General features: G+C 38.6%; 1 protein-coding gene across 5 annotated transcripts in view; it reads right to left on the minus strand.

Annotated features, from left to right (window-relative positions):
- Positions 1–24,640, minus strand: part of col12a1a (collagen, type XII, alpha 1a) — a 72,601-nt gene that overhangs the window by 35,701 nt on the left and 12,260 nt on the right. For 2 of the 5 annotated variants that reach the window (XM_057859876.1, XM_057859881.1), the window contains exons 14-35: positions 18,560–18,829; positions 17,476–17,742; positions 14,119–14,311; positions 13,876–14,000; positions 12,642–12,791; positions 12,450–12,569; positions 12,212–12,376; positions 11,982–12,128; positions 9,532–9,671; positions 8,101–8,230; positions 7,092–7,237; positions 6,594–6,723; positions 6,335–6,471; positions 5,731–5,860; positions 5,507–5,646; positions 4,709–4,841; positions 4,525–4,545; positions 3,637–3,776; positions 960–1,089; positions 646–785; positions 329–458; positions 150–170 (exon numbers count right to left, since the gene is read on the minus strand). In XM_057859876.1, the coding sequence (XP_057715859.1) occupies positions 150–170; positions 329–458; positions 646–785; positions 960–1,089; positions 3,637–3,776; positions 4,525–4,545; positions 4,709–4,841; positions 5,507–5,646; positions 5,731–5,860; positions 6,335–6,471; positions 6,594–6,723; positions 7,092–7,237; positions 8,101–8,230; positions 9,532–9,671; positions 11,982–12,128; positions 12,212–12,376; positions 12,450–12,569; positions 12,642–12,791; positions 13,876–14,000; positions 14,119–14,311; positions 17,476–17,742; positions 18,560–18,829 (3,105 nt within the window). The remainder of the gene's footprint in view (positions 1–149; positions 171–328; positions 459–645; positions 786–959; positions 1,090–3,636; positions 3,777–4,524; positions 4,546–4,708; positions 4,842–5,506; positions 5,647–5,730; positions 5,861–6,334; positions 6,472–6,593; positions 6,724–7,091; positions 7,238–8,100; positions 8,231–9,531; positions 9,672–11,981; positions 12,129–12,211; positions 12,377–12,449; positions 12,570–12,641; positions 12,792–13,875; positions 14,001–14,118; positions 14,312–17,475; positions 17,743–18,559; positions 18,830–24,640) is intronic. The other 3 variants (XM_057859879.1, XM_057859877.1, XM_057859880.1) reach the window with 3 other exon arrangements.

Raw genomic sequence — 24,640 nt, forward strand, 5'->3', positions numbered from 1 at the left:
CTAATAATGATGATTATAATGATGATGATAATGACAAGAACAATGATGACGATGTTTGGCCAAAGAACAACGATGAAGTTTGGCCAAAATGATAAAGCATGCTTTTTACTTAAAAAGGAAAAACGTTTTCCCTTTTACAAATTACTTACACGAACCACCACTGCCAGACACTATAGAGGCAAAAATAAAGACACATAATGGGGAAAATCTTCATTCAATAATGTAATATTTACCATAATCAAGTCCATAAATGACAGAGCTAAGACAAAAAAAGGATATATTTCACTTTTACACTAATATTCAATATTCCATCAGATGCCCTACTTACGTGTTTTGCCATTTTCCGACATGCGCACTCCCTCTCCAACTGAGTAAACGGGAACCACAGTCACAGTGTAGACCGTATCAGACTGAAGGTCCTTCAGCACTGTGTTGTACGTGTTGCCTGGAACTTGGACCTGAAGAAGTGACAACAAAACCTTCTTTAGGAGAAGAGCTGATCAGTCGAATCAGTCTCATTGACATTACGAGCCATCCTCAACATAACGTTCCATACATTTGGCAGAGGTTTCTTAAAAATATTCTGTTGGACAAATTTGGCAAAGTGACCAAGTGGTGGGTTTTATGATTAATACCCAAGCTTACCATGTCTTCCCGGCCACCAGCTGCAGGTTCATAGAAGATTCTATACTGTCGCACATTGCCCTCAGCAGGCTCCCACTGGACATTAAGGGTGCTGGTAGTGGGGTCTGTGACCCGCAGGTTTCTGACACCACCCAAAGGCTCTGAAATTTTTTAAAAAAGCAACTCAATAATCACGTAATAAAACAAATTGTTACAGCCCTGGTTACTATTCCCATTCAACTTCCACCACAGTCACCTCACCACTGTAAATATTCATTAAAACTGCTCCTGTTGATACTTGTTATTGAAAAGCATCCAAAGTATAAACATCTTACTGGTCCTGCCAAGTCCAACCAACTCTTTGCTGACTCCACGGGGATAAACTGCCACCACACTGATGGAATATTCTGTGTCAGGTGTCAGCTTGGGCATGAGGAGAGAGGTCTTCTTCCCTCCAACTTGGGCCTATATGGTGGACAATGGACAGTTACAGCCCCCTGATTTATATTTGACCCACAAATCATATGATAAAGTTCAACAAATGATACGTGTTGATTAAATTTTGACGGACATTATGTAAAATCTAGACTCAATGTGTTTAGAAATAATTTGAGTACCATAAAAATGGAACGCAAGTGATTTTCTTCCCATTGCTAACAAGAATTTTTAGAATTGGAGTCTTTCCAAAGAAAAGAGGGAACCAAGAAAATCCCTACAATCCTGAATGACATAGGCTTTCCTCTCTCCGTATACAGTAAAATTTGTCATAATTCCCTAGAAGGTGACAATAATGTTTTTGTCATCCACCTTTAATCTTCGTCTTTAAGAGGAACGCCGTACCGATAGGCATATGTGAGGCAAAGCTGAAGCTAAAGACAGCCTCGGACAGACTACGTTGTATGAAGAACATAAAGTATGGTAAGTAATTTTGAGGACATTGCTGTATGATCGAAGTGAAAAGTTAGACATTTTGTGAAACTTGAAGAACATTCACAATAACTACACATGGAACAAGTTTTAATAAAAACAAACACACACAAACTGCATCCCGAGTTACAGTGCTGATCAGAACTGTGTCCGTATGCTACTACATTTCAGACTTCCCGTTAAGCCTGGATTTTGACAGCAATGTCAACCAAGTAAAACCAAAATTAAACTACCAACCACTAAGATTTTCAGAAAGAGTACCCATTACCAGCAAAACACAGTGTCTACTGTTTAGAAACATTGGGCAGGAAAATGGTTGCCTTTTCGTTGATTTGAGTTCAAATAAACAGCATTCACACAAACTGCTATGTTTGCGCAATGTACAAATATTGCTTAGAGGAAAGAATACATCCACTGAGTTCAAAGTTGACGAAGACAATATTTGACAGTTCCGTGTTGTTGACTTGAATATAGCCAAATATTTAATGTGTATCACCAAAATTGTACTCATTGCATCCAGTGAAACCTTTACACAAACTATTTTTGGTTTCGTTCTTTGGCACTGTTATTACAACTACTTGATTACATTTCCCATAGACTTCACTATCAGTTGAGGGTACACGGGGCTCGGGGCCAATCCATAGAGGGCCTATAAGCAACTAGCGACCTAAAACCAAAACAGGCATCTCCGTTAGACATATATGAGTCTTCATGAGCAGCGACATCAAAAAATTCAAAGTCGTTCCCTAATAAAATCGAGATTAACTATTTTTTTTAATACAAATATAACAAAATGGCTATAAAATTCTCAAATTTTATGCTAGATGCACAAATATCCCCAAATGCAGAGATGATCACCTATATTAAATCAATATTTTTTTTTTCAACAGTTAATAAGTCACTCAATTCTCACATTAGAAACTTATTACTTGAAGAAAGCATGCAGAATCATCTTAATTTCACTCAACAAAAGCATTTTTCTAGATACAATCACAACTTATTTAGGTTGGATTCCGATGTTAATATTGCCTCAGCACGGAGGCACGTCTTGTCTTATCTGGCCCTCGTCATTTTTTGATTGAAATGTTACATAAAACAAAACACCTATAAAGCGATTTTTTGTTTTTTAATTTAGTATGTACGCAGAAATGTCTAAATTACTATTTTGCCAAAAAAAAGGGTAGTTGGCCAAAAATTACCTGATCATTTGAATGTAAGGTTACGTATGGCTACAACATGGCGGACATCACAAAACAACGAGCTTTTTAAGTTGAAAATTCTTGTGAATAAATGCGTACATCCCGCAATTTCTATAAATATGAACATAGAACAGTCTAGATTCTTGGTTAAAAGCAAAAAAAAAAAAAAAACAGACAGTTATAATTCCTTTTACGTAAATATTTCGAGCTAAAAATTACGCTATTGTGTAAATCCAACGTGGCGGCCATCACAAAACAAATAGCTTTTTACGTTGAAAATTCTTGTAAATAAATGCGTACATCCATGAATTTATATAGATATGAACATAGAACAGTCTAGATTATTGGTTAAAAGCAAAAAAACGTGCGGTTTTATGTAAATATTTCAAGCTGAAGTTACGTTAATTTTTTTCCATTTATTTAATTTTTTTCACAACGTTTCGAAGTGCATGCATGGGATTATTTTATAAAATAATTACCTAGAATCCTTGATCCAAATCACTCTTGAGGCACTCCTGTCTGATTGTATGCAGTAAAACCTTCGTCCTTTTTTCACCTAAATCCGGCGTTTGAACGCAGCGTGTGTTTAATACAGTGAAAGCCAAATGCTCTGCCTGGGTCGGCCCCCAACGAGAAGGCGTGGCACAATGCTTGTGGGAGGTGTCTTGTCAAGTGATAGGGAAGTCTATGCATTTCCATATAATTGTCAAACTTTATACTTCCTCTTTTACTAGGCCACTTGTAGAGCAACTTGGAAGAAATGCTCCATCACTTCAACATACATATGTGTTAGTTTTTAGTTTTGTTGATAATGTATGTATCATAAATACCTGTAGGTATGAACTGCACACACACTTCCACTTCATTTGCATCTTGTTTGACTTACTGTTTGAGTCCTGCCTCCTGAAGTGGGAACATAGGTAATTCTGTAGTTCTGGACACGACCAGGAGCCGGATCCCACCTGGCATTCAAGGTTGTGATTGTTTCGTTGTACACAACCAGGTTGGTAGGTGGAGCAAGAGGTGCTGAAGAATGCATACGTGAAAATTACAACCTTGTAAATATGGTTGGCTATTTCGTAAGGTTTAAGCTGTTGTTTTAAAATGCTTTTAAAGATGCTGTCCTTGATATTCCAGTAAGTGACAATGATTTTTACGTTAATCATTCAAATGTGTTTCTCATCAAATTACAAAATAACCGACACTATGGAATATGCATGCCTCATATGGTACAAATATCAAGGATTGCTGCTTTAAAGGAGAAAAAATACTCATCCGAGGAATGGTATCTTTTCTATGGCAGGGATGAAGTCTGGATAATTGATGGAACAATGAGTATCATAGAAAAGATGAAATGATGAATGATGAATAAATGAATGGTGGATGGATGATGGAATGAACTGATGAATAAATGAATGGTGGATGGATGATGGAATGAACTTCAAAAACTAGGAATTCTCAATTCCGTTTCACGTCATGCACAATTTCTCCACAAAGCCATTAAAAATGGCTTTAGAGAGATCATTCTTAAAGAGCAATGGGACAAGCAGCAGGGTAACAAGCATACAAACAGCTGGATAGCACTTTCAGTATCCGGCCGTGTCAGCGGCAGCACAGATGATGATAATGATATTGATGATGATGAAGGTGATAATGGTGGTGATGAAGATGATGATTGACCAATGGACAACGGTGCAGATTGGTCAAAAAATGAATCATGCTTTCATCACTTTAAAAGGAAAATCATAATTTTCCTTTTGATACATTTACTTACACGGAACACTTCTCCTGGGCACTACAGAGGCAAAAATAAAAAGGTATAATGGGCGCACCCTTCATTGAACATGACACTCAGAAGAATATTGACCAATGACAAAGCCTATCACCAAGGTTCCAGGTGGACAAATGGGCCAAACATTAAATAACACATTCATTTTTTATCATTTCAATCATCTTACATGTCCTCTCAGTGCCGAGAAGGTCCTCGCTCTCAGACTCATCTGGATAGATGGCAGTGACTGACACATCATAGGGAGTGTCTGGCTCCAGATTCTCCAGGACGTGGGTGGTCTCATCATTGTTCAGAATGGCCTGATGTGCAAAACATAGCGGGTGAGTCTTTAACCCTCTATATGGCAAGTGGCTTTTTTTTTTTTTTTTTGTAATTAAAAATAAATATAATATCTTCTAATGACCTGGCATCCACATTAGTGGACTTCACATTTTGGTTTATGCAAGCCACAATATTAACATTTGGTATAGAGGTGTGGCATACATGACCCATAAAGGGATGTCCACCTATGGGGACGCCAGGTCTCAATTACAATTGTATTGTTTCTCTTTGTTTTGTTGTTTAATTATTATCAATCATTCAAGCAATCAATAGCTATTATTATTAAGCATTATTGTAATCTATAAGGTTGTTTACTTATATTTTTGTGACTAAATACAATTTCTGAATTATTATTATGTTAATATAAATAATGCACTCTGGTTATGGCCCCTAATACAGTATTTAACTCATTGCCTGCCATTGACAATGATAAACGTACAATTCATTTAAAATGAAAGGACTGGCTATGAATTCTAATCTTTAGATGTCCAATCCAATTTGACTATGAAGTGAAAATGGATTGGACATCTATCACCGTTACTGGAAACCAATGAATTAATTGGGAGCCCTCAAAAGGAGTAGGTAAGAAAAAAAATTAAGACACAAAATAAGATATGTCTTTAGATGTTGTGTACAGACGTACATATTGAAAGTTGTTTTCTCCTCTCTTGGTCCAACCGATGCGGTAGAGAGCCACATCCGGAGCTCCGTGCTCCCAGGTGGCTCTGAAGCTGGTCTGGGTAACCTCAGAGAACCGAAGATTCTTTGGGGCAGGAACCACATCTGCAAAATTGAGGATTGGAAGTTTAAAGTGTAATTTTACTATCAAGCTCTACATCATTGTAGTTGTTGTATTTTCATTCTTACCAGTGACTCCTTCACCCAACATGGTCTGGCCAGGACCCTCATCGTAGATTGGAGTAACAGCCAGTGAATACTCAGTCTGTGACATCAGGTTGTCTAGTACTGTAGTGGTCCGTTCTCCTCCAACTTCCAGCTGTAAAAAATATTGCATAATGTTATTCGTAATTTATAAAATTTAATCCAATAAATTAGCAGATTTTTTTCTCATTTGTTTCCCAAGTCTTGCACAAGTTTCCAATTCAACACTTTCTTTGGAAGTCAACTCAGACAAAATGACATTTTTATGTGCCTGTGTTTTGAGTGGCATGTTGTCACTGAGCTGGTAGAGATCCCATGGTCCTTAAGCCAGTATTTTGCTATTTTCTAGCCAGGATAATTCTTTCCTTTGCTAACTACATTTTTCATAATCAAACTGACAGGCCACAAGACACTTCCACATATATTTCCAGAACACGAAAATAGAAGCGCAACCATGTTGTGTCTATACATCTAACAGTGACATAACCCATGTTGAACTCATATAAAACAGTTCTTTTTATTACACTTAAAAGCTCAAGTTTCCAATAACGTTATGAGTTCCAAACTGAAAGTGTAAAATGAAACTTACCTCCTTTGCGTCTCCACCCTCAGGCTTATAGGTGATGAGGTACTTGCGGACAGGACCAGGAGCAGCATCCCAAATGAGCCTCATGGTGCTATGAGTGATGTCCTGGACCCTTAGTTCACCCACAGGTGGCAGGGGCACTGAACAGTGGGAAAATAATAAGAGTATATGCTAGTCAAGCATAAAAGTTGTCTCTACAGTGGGGCAAATTGAAATTTCATGCAGTCAAAATCAATATCATCTGAATCCACCCAGTACTTACAAGTGACTCCCTGTTGTACCAGTGGCTGACTGGGTGACTCCCCATGCAGGGCCAAAAGGGAAACTGTGTAGGCTGTGTTGGGGGATAATTTCACCAGCTGGACATCAGTTGTATCGCTGCCCACTGTGATCTGTGGGAAACAATGTAGGGTTGGAGATAAAAGTGACGGAATGACAAAATACACCCGTTGGCACATTTAGTTTGAATATCAGATATAAGCACCTATTATAACAAATCCTGACACTCCCTTGGCTCAGTGAGATCATTCATGATCACACCCACCCTTTTGTAACAACGTTACTTTTGTATTTCTCTTTTTACTTGGCAGCAAATCTGGCTGCTATGCAAAATATGACTTCACACAGTACACCTGTTTCTCATCAAAGATTGCTCACGAGTGTTAAATGGTGCATTTCTTAAAAAAAAAATTCTGTTTGTTGCATGCAATAATTCGTGTTTAGGTTTGGAATAGCATATCAATAGCTGACAGACACTTACCTCTGGTCCGATGAAAGGTTCTGTGGCATTAATGGAGGAGTACAGCAACATGTAGCCGGTAGCGCCTGGTACCGCCTCCCATCTCACTCTCATAGTTGTCATCTGCTCATCATAGATGTCCATCCGTCTCACACTAGGTAGGGGCACTGCAGAGCAAAAACATGAATAATCACAGCACATCAGGACATACGGCAATATTTTTTCTAAAATCCAATGGACAAGCCATTTTTTTCTGGTGTGTCTATTTATTTAACACCAATAAATATATGAATGAGTCAAAATGGCGCTCAAACCATGGCAAGAATGTACAGGTAACTGTTGAGTTTGTGAAACTTAGATTAGCTTTCAGTGCTAATGATGATAATGATGAGTTTATTACTAGTTTAACACTAGTAGACGTCCAATCCACGTTAAGTGGGAGGGTGGCAATGAATGAACATCATTCCCTCCCACTTTACATGGATTGGACGTCTGGTGTCTTCAATAGCAGCCAATGAGTTAATGGTATACTGAATGGGGGTATGAACAGCAGTTTACCTGCTGTCTATGTACATTGTGTCCAAACTAACTAGATTAGCTACAGTTTACCAATGACTCAAATTGGACAGGTGAAAAAGAGATAAAGATAAATCACATTCAAAGACAGCAATGAACAAGAAGCTATTGTACACACAGTCGTGATTCACAGGTGGTAAAAAGAAATTAAAAAAAAAAACAAAAAAAAAAAAAAAAAAAACATAAAGCCAAAGGTGATCAGCAGAGTTAACCCAAATTGGCTTACAATGGGTGGGAAAATATCTGTATTTTTTGTTTTGTTTCACAGATTATGACAAAATCCATGGAAGATCAAAGTCTAGTGAGTCTTTCTTTAATGTTAACATTATTTGGAGATGACATTCAGAGTTTACATTCCCACTGGAAACTTTGACCATAAATGGATGCTTAAAAGAGTCTGTAATCAAACTGCATGCCAAGTAGTAAACCAAAACCCCTGAGAGTAAAAACCTACATGTGGTCTCGACGCCTTTCAGTGGCTCGCTCATTTCTTCTCCCACCACAGAGTAGACGTTAACCAGGTACTCAGTGAGAGGACTAAGCTGTTGGAGGACCACTGTGTTCTGAGTGCCATCCACAAGAACCTAAAATGACACAGGACCGAAGATGCTATACATTTGTATTTTCTTTGGTATAACATTTACTGTATATATTATACAAACTGGCCATAACATCTCATACTGAATTTTCACACCCATAAGGGGCACCTAAAAGTCAAAGATTTTCTCCAAAATGAACGGTGCACCTAATAATGTGGTGCACCTAATGTGTGTACTGAGTACCAAAATGTGTCTGTCTGACAGCAATTTTTGAAAAGGCGGACGTAAGTGAGAGCGGCATGAGAACCTTAAAGGGAGAAGGTTGCGTGGGATAGGGGGCGTGCCCCCAGTAGCTATAAAGTTTGAGCTTGTGGATTAGACTAAACAACATTGGGAAGGGAAACTGCCATGCTTGATGGAGACCTAGTCCGGCTGTTCAATTCGTATGCAGAAGATAAGGATTTTGATGGATTTGTAGATTGATTAAGATTGATTTAAGTACTTTGTCAAATTCTTTAATAAAGTACAATTGAACTCAGTTTTGCTCCCGATGCCTTTTTAAAAATTTTTTTAAAAATACACTAGCGCCCATACTGGCGTGCATGCTAGTGTATGTTTTTAATGCGCCAATAATGCGGTGCGTCTTGTGTGTGTTTTAAATACAAAAACAGAACCCAAAAATGAGTCTGCGCCTTTTACGATTACGCATGAATGTTTCATTCAAAAAATCATAAGATTCGATGTGGCACAGTCAAATAGTTATTATTTGACTATATGTATTTTATTGTTCTTGTAGTTTGAAGTGGTGTATAAAATATGCAGAAATTAAGGTAGTGACATTATATTTTTCAATCGTAAACAATCAACAAATAATTGAATACTATTTTGTTCTTGTGAATCAAAAATCAAGAATAATGTTATTTTTCTCCCTGGAGCTTATTAGATTGTTCACGAAGGTCGTTTTACCTCATTATATTTGGGTGATCATTTAATTTAAAAATGAGCATTTCATTTCACGAAAGTTATGCACTCTCCAGTGTTACTATTGTTCATGAGGTCATTATGTTTTCTATTCCAAACTGAGACCTGAGTGTTGATGTTTCCTGGCCCTGTGTCAGATCATAATGTTATTGGACACCCATTCAGCAGGAGGCCAAAACAAACAGGAGGTTCAAAATTGAAGTTTTAGCAGAGTGTTAAACTCTTAAAACTGTGGATCATTACATGCAATATTTCAGGCCAGAATTCTCTCAATGCTTCTACTCTAGGGAAGTGCACTTAACCTTTACGTGTTCTAAGAATGAAATAATGGCAGCATTTTGGTGGTCTAACAGATATATAGTTACCTGTAGTGGGACTCCTGATTCAGACACATATTCCACACGGAATTTTTCCACTGGGTCCTCAGGGGCAGTCCATGTGGCTCGGAAAGAACTGTGAGTCACCTCAGATGTTACCAGATTAGTCGGCGCATCGGGAGCACCTCCTTCAGCAAATGGAAAATGCAAGCAAATCATCACGATCTTCATTATATGCGTAACAAAGTATGCTAGGTGTTACCACCTGCAACCTCTCATAAATCTCAGTGGAAAGTTGCAACCTACCCAGACTGTGGCGAAATCTCAACTATTTAATTTGATTAAGCTGCACACAATTTATATCAATGCTGGGAGCCAAACACTTGGAAAGGAATAAAATGATATATTCACAACTATTCCTAATGGCTAGTATCATTTTCTGCTTTTACATTTTGCACAGTTTCAACTGAGAATGGAAAAGTAAATGGAATTGTTTCTTCCTTTGCGGCAGCTTCTGTCTGTGGGAATATTTTTCCACTCATCCAGAAGAACATTTGAGGTCATAGATCACTTATGTTGGATGAGAGGTCCTGGCTCACAATATGTCTCTATTTATCCCTAAGGTATTTTATGGGGTTGAATGCTTATGTAGTCAAAAACAAACTCCTCCAAGCATGCCCTTACGAAGCTTGCTTTTTGCACTGGAGCACAACTGTATTGGAAAAGATAAGCCATCCTTATATGTTCCAACAAAGTTATAGGCCTAATTCATGAAGATTATATGAACTCTAGGGGCGGAATCCTTCACTTTTAACCTATACTAGTCCTTCTAAAAAAAGTTGCATATTGTGATAAAGTTCATTATTTTCTGTAATGTACTGATAAACATTAGACTTTCATATATTTTAGATTCATTACACACAACTGAAGTAGTTCAAGCCTTTTATTGTTTTAATATTGATGAAGTTGGCAAAAAAGTCCAGAAAAACCCAAAATCCCTATCTCAACAAATTAGCATATTTCATCCGACCAATACAAAAAAGTGTTTTTTAATACAAAAAAAGTCAACCTTCAATTAACTATATTAGCTACGCACTTAATACTACTCAATACGGGAATCCTTTTGCAGAAATGACTGCTTCAATGCGGCGTGGCATGGAGGCAATCAGCCTGTGGCACTTCTGAGGTGTTATGGAGGCCCAGGATGCTTCGATAGCAGCCTTAAGCTCATCCACAGTGTTGGGTCTGGTGTCTCTCAACTTCCTCTTCACAATATCCCACAGATTCTCTATGGGGTTCATGTCAGGAGAGTTGGCAGGCCAATTGAGCACAGTAATGCCATGGTCAGTAAACCATTTACCAGTGGTTTTGGCACTGTGAGCAGGTGCCAGGTCGTGCTGAAAAATTAAATCTTCATCTCCATAAAGCTTTTCAGCAGATGGAAGCATGAAGTGCTCCAAAATCTCCTGATAGCTAACTGCATTGACCCTGCCCTTGATAAAACACAGAAGACCAACACCAGCAGCTGACATGGCACCCCAGACCATCACTGACTGTGGGTACTTGACACTGGACTTCAGGCATTTTGGCGTTTCCTTCTCCCCAGTCTTCCTCCAAACTCTGGCACCTTGATTTCTGAATGACATGCAAAATTTGCTTTCATCTGAAAAAAAAGTACTTTGGACCACTGTGCAACAGTCCAGTGCTGCTTCTCTGTAGCCCAGGTCAGGCATTCTGCCGCTGTTTCAGGTTCAAAAGTGGCTTGACCTGGGGAATGCGGCACCTGTAGCCCATTTCCAGCACACGCCTGTGCACAGTAGCTCTGACTGTTTCTACTCCAGACTCAGTCCATTGTTTCTGCAGGTCCCCCAAGGTCTGGAATCGGCCCTTCTCCACAATCTTTCTCAGGGTGCGGTCACCTCTTCTGGTTGTGCAGCATTTCCTGCCACACTTTTGCCTTCCCACAGACTTCCCACTGAGGTGCCTTGATGCAGCACTCTGGGAACAGCCTATTCGCTCAGAAATTTCTTTCTGTGTCTTAGCCTCTTGCTTGAGGGTGTCAACGATGGCCTTCTGGACAGCAGTCAGGTCGACAGTCTTGCCCATGATTGCGGTTTTGAGTAATGAACCAGGCTGGGTGTTCTTAAAAGCCTCAGGAATCTTTCGCAGGGATTTTGAGTTAATTCGTTGATTCAGATGATAAGGTTAGTAGCTTCTTTAGAGTACCTTTTCATGATATGCTAATTTTTTGAGATATGGATTTTTGTTTTTTCTTTACTTTTTTGCCAACATCATCAATATTAAAACAATAAAAGGCTTGAACTACTTCAGTTGTGTGCAGTGAATCTAAAATATATGAAAGTCTAATTTTTATCAGTACATTACAGAAACTTTATCACAATGTGCTATTTTTTTAGAAGGACTAGTATATCATTGGGAGTTTTAAAACTCCAAATGACTTAGTTCCTAAAGATAATATGATGATGGTGAATACACACCTGCTCCTTTTACACTGTTACACAGGTTGTCTGTTAGTCTGTCCACAATGTCCAGCAGGAAGGAGAAGTCAGCCACATTGTACATATGAATGTCATCCGGATCCGTAGCAATGGACCTCAGCTCATTCTCATCAGCGTTCTTTACACCTGAAATGTGCCATAGAAGTGAACTAAAATCATAAAGCAATGTCAGATTCCAATGTACCATTAGCTTTGCAAAATGTATTTACCGATGGCATAGAGCTCGATGCCCTCTTCCCGCAGTCTCTGAGAGTTGACGATTACATCATCCTGGGACTTGCCGTCAGTAATCAACACACCAATTTTGCGAGCGTTGGGTCGCATGCCAACATTTTCTTTGAAATTGTTCTGGAGCAAGTAGTTCAAGGCCAGACCTGGAAAATGCAAGACAGTGAATGTGACAGTGACTAAATGCTGTTTTTTTCCCCAAATGTATTCATGAAGTACCAGTCAAGGTGTTTCCGCCCTTGTAGGGAAGGTTAGAGATTGCTTCCAAAAGGCTTTCTCTGGTTGGGTGAGCATCCAAATGCCATTCAGTCTTTGGGTCTCCACTGTACTGAGCAAGGCCTAAATAACCCACAAACTTTCATTAGACAAACAGGCATAACTGTAAGGTGGTTTTGTTCGAAAATGACTCACCAATTTGGACTCTTTTGGGGCCGATGTCAAAGACTCCAACCATGCGAGCGATGAAAGAACGAATTGTCTTAAAGTTGAGACGTCCAATACTCCAGGAGCCATCGACAAGTAGCACAATGTCAGCCTGTGCACTGGTCTTACACATCACATCTGACAGAACAAATAGTTCAGTGTTTTCATTGGATGGCATTACAGGTGTGAGACGCAATTGCTCATGATAGCATTTTTCTAGATTAAAATGTAAAAGAATGATTGTGATGCTTTAAGATATGAAAGTGGTAAAGAAAAGAAGGAAAAGGGAATATTTTTGAAACACATCCAAATATAACCCCAAAAATGTAAACATCGTAACAAGCAGGAAGGAAAGTGGCTAAGCTTTCATCCTTCTTTGATGGTTTTTTTCAGCCAACATTTCTTTTCCAGGTGTTGTAATTATTGTCCTCTCGTTGCATGTCAGGGCAGTGTCTCTGTTGGCTGGGTTTTTTTTTCCTGTGCTTTCATCCCAGGGGCAAATCAGTAGAATAAAGTCATAATAGCCCATGACATATCAAAGTCTGGAGCAACTCCCATGCCCTCCTTGGCAGCCGGGTAACGTTCAAATGTTGTTTTTCCAAATGTGCGCTGGAATCCTCAGGACCTAAAAGAAGCCCGCAGATGTGCAACTGGCACAGGCAGAGTTGCACTAACTGCCACTGTCTGCAACTGAACACAGGTTACAAATTTGATTTACAGCCAGGTCATTCCCTCCCCTACAAAAAAATATATCAAAACCTCACAAAAACAAGCAGATGCGAAATAAATAGCAAAATGATACAAGCGAGAACAACCTCTGAAATGTTTCAAGTGCAAAAAGAAAAATACAAATACAGTATTTTAAAGATTATTCTTAAGTGTTTTGTAGCGCTGAAGTTAAAACTCTTTTTGTCTCCTTATTAGGAATGTCTCAGTCAAACTAACCTGCCAAGCACCAACAAAACACAACATTTTCCCATAACAGTACTCATATTTGTGCGTTGCCCTCTGACTCAGAAGGTAATAAAATATTTTAAAACTGGAACAAGCAAAATATGTAAGGATCAAGTCCGCACTTGGACTGGAAATTGAAGGTGGAATCCCTGATTGACACACCGAAGACAGCAGGACATTCTTAAGTGATGTGGTTCTACAATAAATGTGAATCACCTGGTTTTTATATTACAACAATGTAATGTAGTGGAACCGTAGGTTAAGTTACCTGGTAATTCAACAGGAGGTGGCTCAGGTCCACTTGTGAGTGTGGTTGTCTCCTGTCCGGCCAATGGCATACTTTCGCCTCCCTCAAACACTCCAAACACATTCACTGTGTATTTGGTATTAGCTCTGGAAAAACAAAGACATCAAGAATGTACCCTGCCATATAAAAGTCATGTCATGCAAGACTGATGTTTAAAGGTGATAAAAATTAAAATTGTACAACTATAGGACAACTTATAGCTACCTTAACTCCTCCAGTACCACAGTGTTGTCATAGGGCCCAACAACAAGCTCGCCTAGGTCAATTTCATCTTCTGCGGGGTGGAAAGTGACTTTGTAACCCTTCACCTCACCAGGCGCGGGATCCCATGTTACACGAAAACTTGTCTTTGTCGGCTCGGAAGTCTGGAGATTCCTGGGAGCTTTATAGGGGGTCACTGGAAGGGAGAGAAATGAAAATATTTGTTTTGGTCTATTTTGACTCTTGATCTTTGAAAGGGACTACATAAATACATTTTACTTACTGACAGACTTCATTATTTATGTAAATTGCCAAAAAGCACAAAGTCAATAAATACTAAATGCATTAACAAGACATTAAATGGTTGGTTTTCACATTTATGAGGTGAGAAGAACATCGCCATGCTGAAGCAAGCACCGTACTCTTTGACCGCGTGCAGTGTTTTTTTTTTTCCATTTCCTCAAACTCAATGGAAGCTGTTTTGAAAATGTAGACAACATTACGATGGCCATGAAAACTAATTTTCACTGTTAGGCAGAAACTTCCCAAGTCTGAATTTGGGTCAGTTTCATTGTTTTTCACTTACTTATATTACTAAATAATTTATCAAACAACAAAAGAATTGAAAACTGCTTGACACCAAATCCCTACTCCAAGTGCCATACAACCTCTTTCACATCCTCTCTCAGCAGGAGCTTTGCAATGTACTGTACATTTCCACAAGACTGAAGGTCACAGTGATTTGAAAGATTCTCAATCAACAATTATGCATGAAAAGACTAGGGTCGATACATTTGAGTGTATAGCTGACATTATTTGATGCCTATTAGTACCTGATGTAAGTTGGAGTGCATATTAATTTCCACTTATTACGATGCCGATTCAGCTCAATTTGTTTCATCACTTATTACTTCTTTGAAATACTGTTTGGCAAGATGATGTAACCACAGTTATTTGCTTTTGTTAAATTATTTTCCTTGTATTTCATTTTGCCACAGACTTTGACAGGCACTCCCTACCACAATGTCAGCGTAACAATTTATCGTTTTGTTTTGTTTTTTTAAATGCAATTTTCTTCATAATCATATCGTTTTTTTTTTTTTAAAGAAATCTTCATGTGGCACAGTAGGCGAGTGGTTTGCACTTCTGCCTCACAGTTCTGAGATCAAGGATTCAATCAAGCTCCAGCCTTCCCGTGTGGAGTTTGCATGTTCTCCCCATGCCTGTGTAGGTTTTCTAAATTGTCCATAGGTATGAGTGTGTGAATGATTGTATGTCTAATGGCGTACCGCACGCATGCTATTTTTAGACCATGACATCACATCTTAAAGCGGAAGTAAAGCCGAAGTGGGACATTATAGACCCGCCCTCGCATAGAAACAATGTAATTTGTGCCACTTTTCTCCGGTAATCTTTCAAAAACAAACATGCCGATCACGCATTGCTTTTTTGGAACTTGTAGAAACGACTCTAGACATTACGACACATGAAGGTTGTTTTCTTCATACGTTTCCGGAAACCATAAACTCGGGAGGAAAAAATGTGAAGACCGAATACACTTGCGCGGACTTTAACACCAGCTCGGTGAATCCATTTACATTTTATATGCAGTAAATATTTTGTTGGGTTGTCATGGTCTTTCAGAGGACAAAGAGGTAAGCCATTTTTATATTGGCTGTCACCGGGTAGCATTTGCAATCGCTACACAAAGCTAACTAAATTACCCCCAAGAACGGTAAGAGACATAGAACAACCAGAGGATATATAAGAAAGACAGGGCTGATGGTAAAGGATGGCTTGTTGAAACAGGAGAATGTCATTGTCAGCCACGTCGATAAAAAAGCTAAGGCTATGCTTAGGTCGGCTCGTCTTTTTCAGCCTTCGACACTCAAGCCATCTCTTTAACTGAACATTTTTATGTTCTTCCACATCTTTGCCAGTGAATTTGGCACCAGGCACATCATTTTCGGACAGAATTGGTAGGTTTAGCTCTGTAAACATCTCCTACGTACACGATTTCCATTCATTTCCTATTAGGGCCAACTGGTGGCTTGGCCCTACTTAGCAACAGTAGCTAATGTCATGAATATTAATGAACGGAAGTGACGTGTTGCATGCGGTACGCCATTGTGCCCTTTGATTGGCTGGCAACAAATTCAGGGTGTACCCCGCCTAGTGCCCGGAGTTAGCTGTGATAGACTCCACACCCCAATGACCCTCGTGAGGAAAAGCAGCATGGAAAATGGATGAATGAATGAATGATTTTCTTCAGAAAGTATCGTGATGAGGCCACCGTGATAGCAATACGGGTAGTAATATTAACTTTGTGGAGATTTGAGAAGTCTGCCCAATGTTTTTATTTTTACATTCCACGAGATAAAGTCAATTTACATTTCTAACAAATGAAACAGCATACTGGAACAAGTTTATTTGTGTTTAAGTTACAGCGGCCACTCACGATACGAGTACAATCCGTCCCACGATCAGACTCGTAACGTGAATGTACTCGTATGATGAATATAAATTTTGCATAAGAAAAAAATAATTATAGTTAACACTTCCCATGACACCCATTTAACCCCAAAATACAGTATTAATTCAAGGCATCATTTTTAAGGATAAATAATCTGAAAAAAAATAAAATTATAAATAAAACATTATTGACATAGAAGAATTTACCAAATTGTAGAAGTTGAACGCTTATACTTTTTAAAAAGATGACTAACATGCACTCTTTTCCTGTTTTTTTTTTTTTTTTTTTTTTTTTTTTTTTTTTTTTTGGCTTTGTTTCAGTTCAGAGCATTTTTTTCTATTCCTCACCACTGCCTCTGCTCGCCAATTTCCTTGGGGCATAGCTAATGTTCACTTGTAAGCACAAATGATTTGGATGCACTTCAACACAAAATTCTATCACCGAAGACCAGGAGGAAGAGAAAGAGGGGAGTAAATTGGGGTTTTGATGAGGCAAGATGCTTGTATGCACCCTAATGGAGACTTGGGGAGACAACGCAGGAGGGAGCTTGCCACCTGGTGGGATGCTGAGGCACTTGGACACACCAAAGCAAGAGAAAGGTTTTTCTGTCTCTCGTATAGTGAAAAATTGCTCGCATGATGAGACTAATTTTCTCTCGTGACGGTGCTTGTATCGTGAAAAGCTCTGCTCTTATCATGAGGGTCTGTTGTATTATTCTGCTGTATTATGCTGTAGTATTCACAGCATATATTAATTCTTTACTTAAAATGTTATAAAAATGGAGAGAGAACAATAGGAATAATCCTTAGAAGAACAATAGGGCCTTCGCACCATGTTGGTGCTCGGGCCCTAATAACAATTAAGAACCAAGTTATAGACCAACTTACATGTTGTTCCCACGCCTTGTCTTGCTCGCCCCTCTCCAGAGCGGTAAACTGGCACAACAATTATGTCATAGGTGGTGAGAGGAGTAAGGCGTCTCAACACGGTAGTGGTATTGGAACCGGACACTTTGGCTGCCAGCTGGCGGCCTCCTGATTGCGGTTTATAAGTAACACGGTAATTGACCACATTCCCAGGTGCGGGCTGCCATGTCACCTTCATGGTCTTCTCCGTCTCCTCGGAGACAGTGATCACTCTGCCAGCAGCCGAGACTGCGAGGAAGAAAAACAAAAAACATTTGCGGTTAAAAGACAGGGAAAAGATGACTGGATAGTTAAATGGAAAATGTACACAAAGTTCAGATTTTAATGTGTGTTAAGTGTCTGCTTGACAGCCTGGTTTCTGATAATCCCTTTGGAAACCTCAAAGCTGTCCTGATACTAATTTAACTAAACATTAGAATGTCCGCATCTTTTTAATTGGGATATCTGTTATGTTATCATATCAATGTGAAAAGCATTCCAATATTGTTCATAATTTCCAGATGATATATATTAAACAGGTCTTACATATATGATTGATTGCACATAGTCTGTTGTTTTTGGAACAGATGCTTTGTCAGTTACAGAGAAAATGTTGTTCACAGCAGAAAAGGGCAAGTATGCATTTGTGAAAACACTACGGCACTCTAGTGCTTCAGAAGCAGTAGTTGACTGAACGGAAAAACAAACCTCATGCAAGTTTTTCAGATGTGTTTGCGTGTTTTTTTAAGAGGCATCTTTTCCACAGATTATGATGAAAACGATGAAAAAGTAATCCAAAACAGTTTTGCAGATTTAATTGTAAAAGTCTGTTTTGTAGTCAGAATAGGCGCCAATTTCCACGACAGTAGTGTGATATGAAAAGCAAATTATGTTTTGACGTTGCATTTAGTAGTACCATTCTTTTTAACCAAGGACAAAACTAATTACATATGGGAAACAAAAAACAAAGTACTTCCAATAGAATAGCAGAAACAAAAGCTGGAGTCATGGACAAAGTGAAGGTAAGGTAAAAGAAAGGTAATTAAAATCAAGATAATCAACTTACTATCAGTGGTTTCCTCTCCAGTCAAAGGCTGACCTTCTCCACGACCATAAATGGCATACACAGACACCTGATAACGTGTCTCTGGGGTAAGACCCTCCAGAATTGTAGATGTGAACTGTCCTGGAATTGTCTTTTCTCCAGACTCTGCGGTGAACATAGACTGCCAGGTGATCCGGTACTGACGAACTTTACCAGGGGCCGCAACCCAAGACACTACAAAGGTGGTGTCTGTGGGGTCTTTGGTCACCAGATCTCTGGGTGAACCAAGTGCTGTGGAAAAAATCCGAAATATATATTTACGAATCAATACAGGTAACAATATTATCTAGTAGTTGGATACATTTTAAGCAGGGGTTCTTTTTTTTGGGGGGGGGGGGGGGTTCAAATCTCCTAAAACCACAAAAATGCGTTGCCTTCATTATAAGGATTATAGAAGGCTTTTAATTTTTTGCGGCTCCAGACATATTTTTTTGTTTGTTTTTTTGGTCCAATATTGCTCTTTCAACATTTTGGGTTGCTGACCCCTGTTATAAGGAAATAAGTAGCCTAACATAGGTAAATGAACAAAAATAAGTCCAAAGTGCACATAAACTATACTGCTAAATGTATCACATTTGAGACAAGCATTTCTGGACCTCATTGCAGTAAAAAAAAAAATGTTTAAAACCTTATTGTGTTCAATCTCTCTTTAATTATATTTGTTTTACTACAAGAAATGCATGTAATGCTTAATGTATCATTTATGATACAAATTAGAGAACATTTATATACAAATTAATTTTTAAAAAGTGTTCAAAAAGGACCACATAAAGCTTTCAAATTGAAAAAAAATCAGAATTTTCTGTTCATTATTTCTGGGGTCAGGCATTATAGGGTAACATGATGTTCTTAACCTCCCCATCAGAGAAAATAAAATAAAATAAGTCTCTTTAACTCTTTCCTTTCTCTGAAAGATCTGATCAATTTTCCATTGCATTGCCCTTTTTTTTAATCGCATTAATTAAACAAGCTCGTTCTTTTTTTAGTCCCAGAAAACATGTGCATTTGAACCAATCAGAGCTAACTATGTCACATGTCAGTATGTCAGCCAATTTAACTGGAGTCCCAGCCAGGGAGGGTAGTTAGCTGAGCGCATGCACACATCGACACGACACATCAGACACACGCAGGGAGAACTACTGCTGTCCGTGGAATAAATGAATGAATAATAAATATTGGTGGAAACGGATGACGCTACACAAGCATTTTATTATGCTTGTTGTTAACACTTGTGTATGTAAATCTGGCGTCAGTAGATTGTTTTCCTCCTGAAGATGCCTGTGTGGCAGCCAGGCAGGTTGTTTTTAGCATAGGATTTTGGCAGTTGCCATCATATTTTCGGGATCAAAGCACCGTTCCGGAGCCGAATTTCGGAGTTCCGGCCCGTCCGGCCCACTTTCACCCCTGATTTTAAGCCGTTTTTGTAGCCATATTCTCGCTAAAGGAACAGTATAGTAGAAAAAAATGAATGCTACAAAATCAAAATGAAATCCAAACTATTAGCCATAATTTGTCGGAAACCATCTTTTTATAACAAATGGCTGTTGGAAAAATCTGCTAAATTAATCACAAAGGGCATATCGTCTGCACCTCTCCTCGTAGCACTTTCATTTTCCATTGAAAAAAAAGGGAACACGATCTTACATTTGCAGATGTTACACTACCTCATGACCTTACTCTTTTTACATCTTGGGGATTTTGTTGGTGGCGTTTCATGGAAAGTAGCCAGACGTCGAGAGTGGTGACCCCATGTTGAGAGCCTCACCGCTCCCGCCTGTCTGTAGCTTTGAGAAGCAACCGTGCACCTAATGACAATCGTTTAAATGTCTTTATTCCTTCATGCTTGTGCTTAATGATGAGACAGTTTAACTAGGTGGTCTCTGTTAATCCAATTCATCAAAAACCCTTGGAAAAAGGAAAACTGAGAGGTGGCTCCTCGCATAAAAGATAGCCACTGTATCTAATTTATTACTCCTTATGATCATGCCATCAATCCATTACCAAGGACCTGGAAAGCGATCAGAACAGAAAGAGCAGAAGATGTTCCAGGCAAGCAGAGTGATCTTCACCTTGAGAATAGACTTCAGAGATGAGGAGTTCCAGACTTGAGAGGACCATGAAAATAGTCAAGGCTGCAAATACTGTAGCCAAACTATCCAAAAACTAGAGTGTCTTTGCCAAGTAAACAGCAACGGAGAAACTTGATTGACTGTTCCGGCTATGTGTGAATGGAAGGAACCAGCATGATTGCTTTTGCAGACAGTGGCCCACTTTTCAACATTTGCACACAAGTGAAGGGGCCACTCCAAAAGGTAAAGCATGCATGCATGAAACACATGGTCCACAGATTTAGCCAGTATAAACTGGATCTGACTTTTTCCACTCTGAAAACCTTAACCTTGCAAGAAAGCTATTATAAATCAAATCATGAGCATTCTCAGTAGCACTGGGCGAAATTGTGTGGTAATAAAAACATTAATTCATTCATTCCTTGTCTTATTGCCCCTCACTAGTGATATTAAAAAATCAAGACCTTCAACAAAATGCTATGAAAACCAATAAAAAGCGATGTAAATTCACACAAAAGTCTCACCCATAGTTATAAAATTTGATATGGCACAACTCAATATCATGAACAGAAAAAAAAAAATGATAAAGTTTCCTTGTCAGGCATGTGCTAACATCACCTTTACATCTGCAACCAAAGATGCTTAAAGATCAATATCAAAACAAAGAAACATAATCCCAAAAATATACCAGCACTATCTCATGCACGGATAATTACCCTCATTATCTTTAAATACCATTAGGCCACAGAGCTGTGGGCTAATCACAGGCACCAAGTTCCGTCTTGTTTAGTCTTATCCTGCTCTAAATTGAAAGGCCCAACACAGCTCATGTCATCTCTAATACAGCTGACTTTTTTAATTACCGTAATTTTCAGACTATAAGGCTCACCTGACAATAAGCCGCCACCCACCAAATTTGACACGAAAACAGTATTTGTTCATAGATAAGATGCACTGGACTATAAGCTGCAGCTGTCCTCGTTGTATTATGGGATATTTACACCAAATCCTTTTGACCGGAAACACTTTATTTGACAGGGGCATCATAAGACTGTCATAAGACCACCATGAAGCTTTGAGAACCAATTGGGTGCCAAGCTTCATTGCTTCAAGAAGCTTAATTTGGCCATCACTTCTCCCTTGGAGGAGACAGTCAACCTCTGCTGCCACCTGCTGTCAACATTTTTGTCATCCAACATGCCTCCTGGCATGCATTGCAGCTACAGATGTAAATAAAAATCAAGATTCATGTTCTGTGCTAATTATTTCTTCAGTTACTATTTCCAGTTGTTTCATTCATTGCTAGCTCTCATATTTGGTAACACTTTATTTGACAATTGTGCCATAAAACTGTCATAAGACCATCATAATTATTAGAGATGTCCCAATCATCCCGATCGATCGGGTCCGATCACGTCATTTTCAAAGTATCGGAATCGGCAAAAAAATATCGGCCATGCCTTTTTTTTAATATATAAATATATATATATATATATATATATATATATATATATATATATATATTAAATTGTTTTCTAATTGTATTTAATGTCAAAGACATAATATGTTACACTCACCCAGAGTCTTTAGTTTAGGCTTAAGGTAGGGTTATCAAATTTATCCCGATAACGGCAGCAATTAATTTTTAAAAAATGTGTCACGTTAAAATATTTGATGCAATTAATGCATGCGCTCCATGACCCTCTCACTCATTGTTGCACTCAATCTATAACGACGCCGTTTTACCTATATAGAGAGATAAAAAGGCAGCGCAAAATGATTAGAGTGAACTTTGGCAGCCTTTGGAGCCTTTAATTAATTGGCCAAAGCCTTGCAATCCCTCCCCCTATGATTAGAAATATCATGGGAAGCAATGTGGGGAAGCAAGGTGGCAATTGATCATTGTCTTAACACCTTATATTATTTCCCAAAGCAGAGAAGATATAGCAATTGGTAGCACGTTGCACAGTCCCTGGTTCCACTTCCCATCATGCATTTGGGATGGCCACAGTATCATTTACTGAACGCTCAACAAATACACTAGATGGCAATATTTAGTCACAATATACAAAGTCACAAGTCTTTCTATCCGTGGACCCCTCTCACAGAAAGAATGTTAATAATGTAAATGCCATCTTGAGGATTTATTGTCATAATAAACAAATACAGTACTTATGTACTGTATGTTGAATGTATATATTCGCCCGAGTTGTATTCATTTGTTTCTTAATGCATTGCCAAAATGTATATGATCGGGAAAAATTATCGGGAATGATTGGAATTGAATCGGGAGCAAAAAAAAGCAATCGGATCGGGAAATATCGGGATCGGCAGATACTCAAACTAAAACAATCGGATCGGGAGCAAAAAAACATGATCGGAACAACCCTGATAATTATGACATGATACTGCCATGAGCAGTACTGAATGCCTATGATAAATGTCATTTTCTGTCATCCGGCAAATTATCCCACTTTTTAATAGATGTAAAATAGCCGAGCTGGACATAAATACAGTTAGTGACATAATTTGCAGGATGATACTCAAAGACATCTGTCATAAGCATTTATTAATGCCCATGATAGTGTCATGTCACAATTATGACGGTCTTATGACAGTCTTATGACGCCACTGTCGCCCCAAATAATTCAACAAATAAGTCGCATTGGACTATTAGCCGCAGAATTACAAATGAGGGGAAAAAGTAGTGGCTTATAGTCCGAAAATTACGGTAGTACATATTAAGGTTTGTATCATCTGACATTGATGATGAGATTTTCCAAGTATTGTATTCGGTTTAATGTAGAAAAAAAATGACAAGCAATGTCAAAAATAGAACTGTCAATAATGGATCATAATGGATGCACAAGTGTAGATTAAAAGCAAGCTAGAAAATAATATTAGCATTGAAACCAAAGAAATAAGCCGCTAAATATGAAAGCTTACACATTTTGAATCCAAACATCATTTTATATGGGCTCAATCTTTCAGGATACCCTGAGGCCTTTTCTAAGTACAGCACTCCTTTCTATTGATCTTCACCCTCCCAGGACCTAGGGACTCCTTTGCCGCACCCTTGAGACAGCTCCCACACCTTTACAATGTTTCTATTGGTAATGTCTTCCATTATGCACTAAACTGCCTCTTAATAAGTAAATAAGAGTGGTTGTTCATAATGGCAAGTTTCATAAAATCATTTCTTTTGCACCTGGCCAGTTTACCGCCCTCATAGACATTTCAGTGTAACAATTATGTCTACCTCATGGCTTCTGTGTTGGCTACATAAGGGCAGGCTTTGTGTAACCCACCTACACAGACTTCACAGGGAGGGTCAGTCAAAGCAAATGACCCCCGAAGACAATGAGATCAGTGTTCAGAGCATGCTGAGATCATGACAGTGTAATAGAGCCGCATAAACATAGTGCTTTGTCATCCTTTTCCTTTTCCTATGGGGGTGTGCAGCTAGTGACAGCACATATTTGACTTATGGCAGTTAATTCTATAATAAGCCTTCATTTTGGTCAAGAGGGAAATACAAGAGGAATTTTGTTTACAAAAAAGCTTACACAAAATTAAAATCACATCACACCCAAAGTCATCTTGGTTGCAGCAACTTGAGCGTGATGCTTAGCTGTGATTTTTTTTTTTCTTTTTAGAATGTAACATGTTGCTAATGATTTCATGTGGGTCAGGCAGGCATAGTTTGATTTTTAATTAAAAATGTGTAATTCCCGTTCAATGTATAGTGAGTTTGAATATTAATGACTATTAGATTTCATCAAAGATAAAATACATTTTAGAAATGTAAACACTTGCCTCCTGACATTAGTTTAACATCAATTAAGCATCTTTTGCATGTGTCCTTTTTTTTCCACACAAAAATAAAAACTTAGCTAAGCCTAATTTCCTAAGCATGCATAGATCGCATGGATGGGAATGTGACCAAACAAATGTTTGCTGTATACCAAACACT

This window comes from Corythoichthys intestinalis, chromosome 15 (genome assembly GCF_030265065.1).
Source record: "Corythoichthys intestinalis isolate RoL2023-P3 chromosome 15, ASM3026506v1, whole genome shotgun sequence".
Lineage (NCBI taxonomy): Eukaryota > Metazoa > Chordata > Actinopteri > Syngnathiformes > Syngnathidae > Corythoichthys > Corythoichthys intestinalis.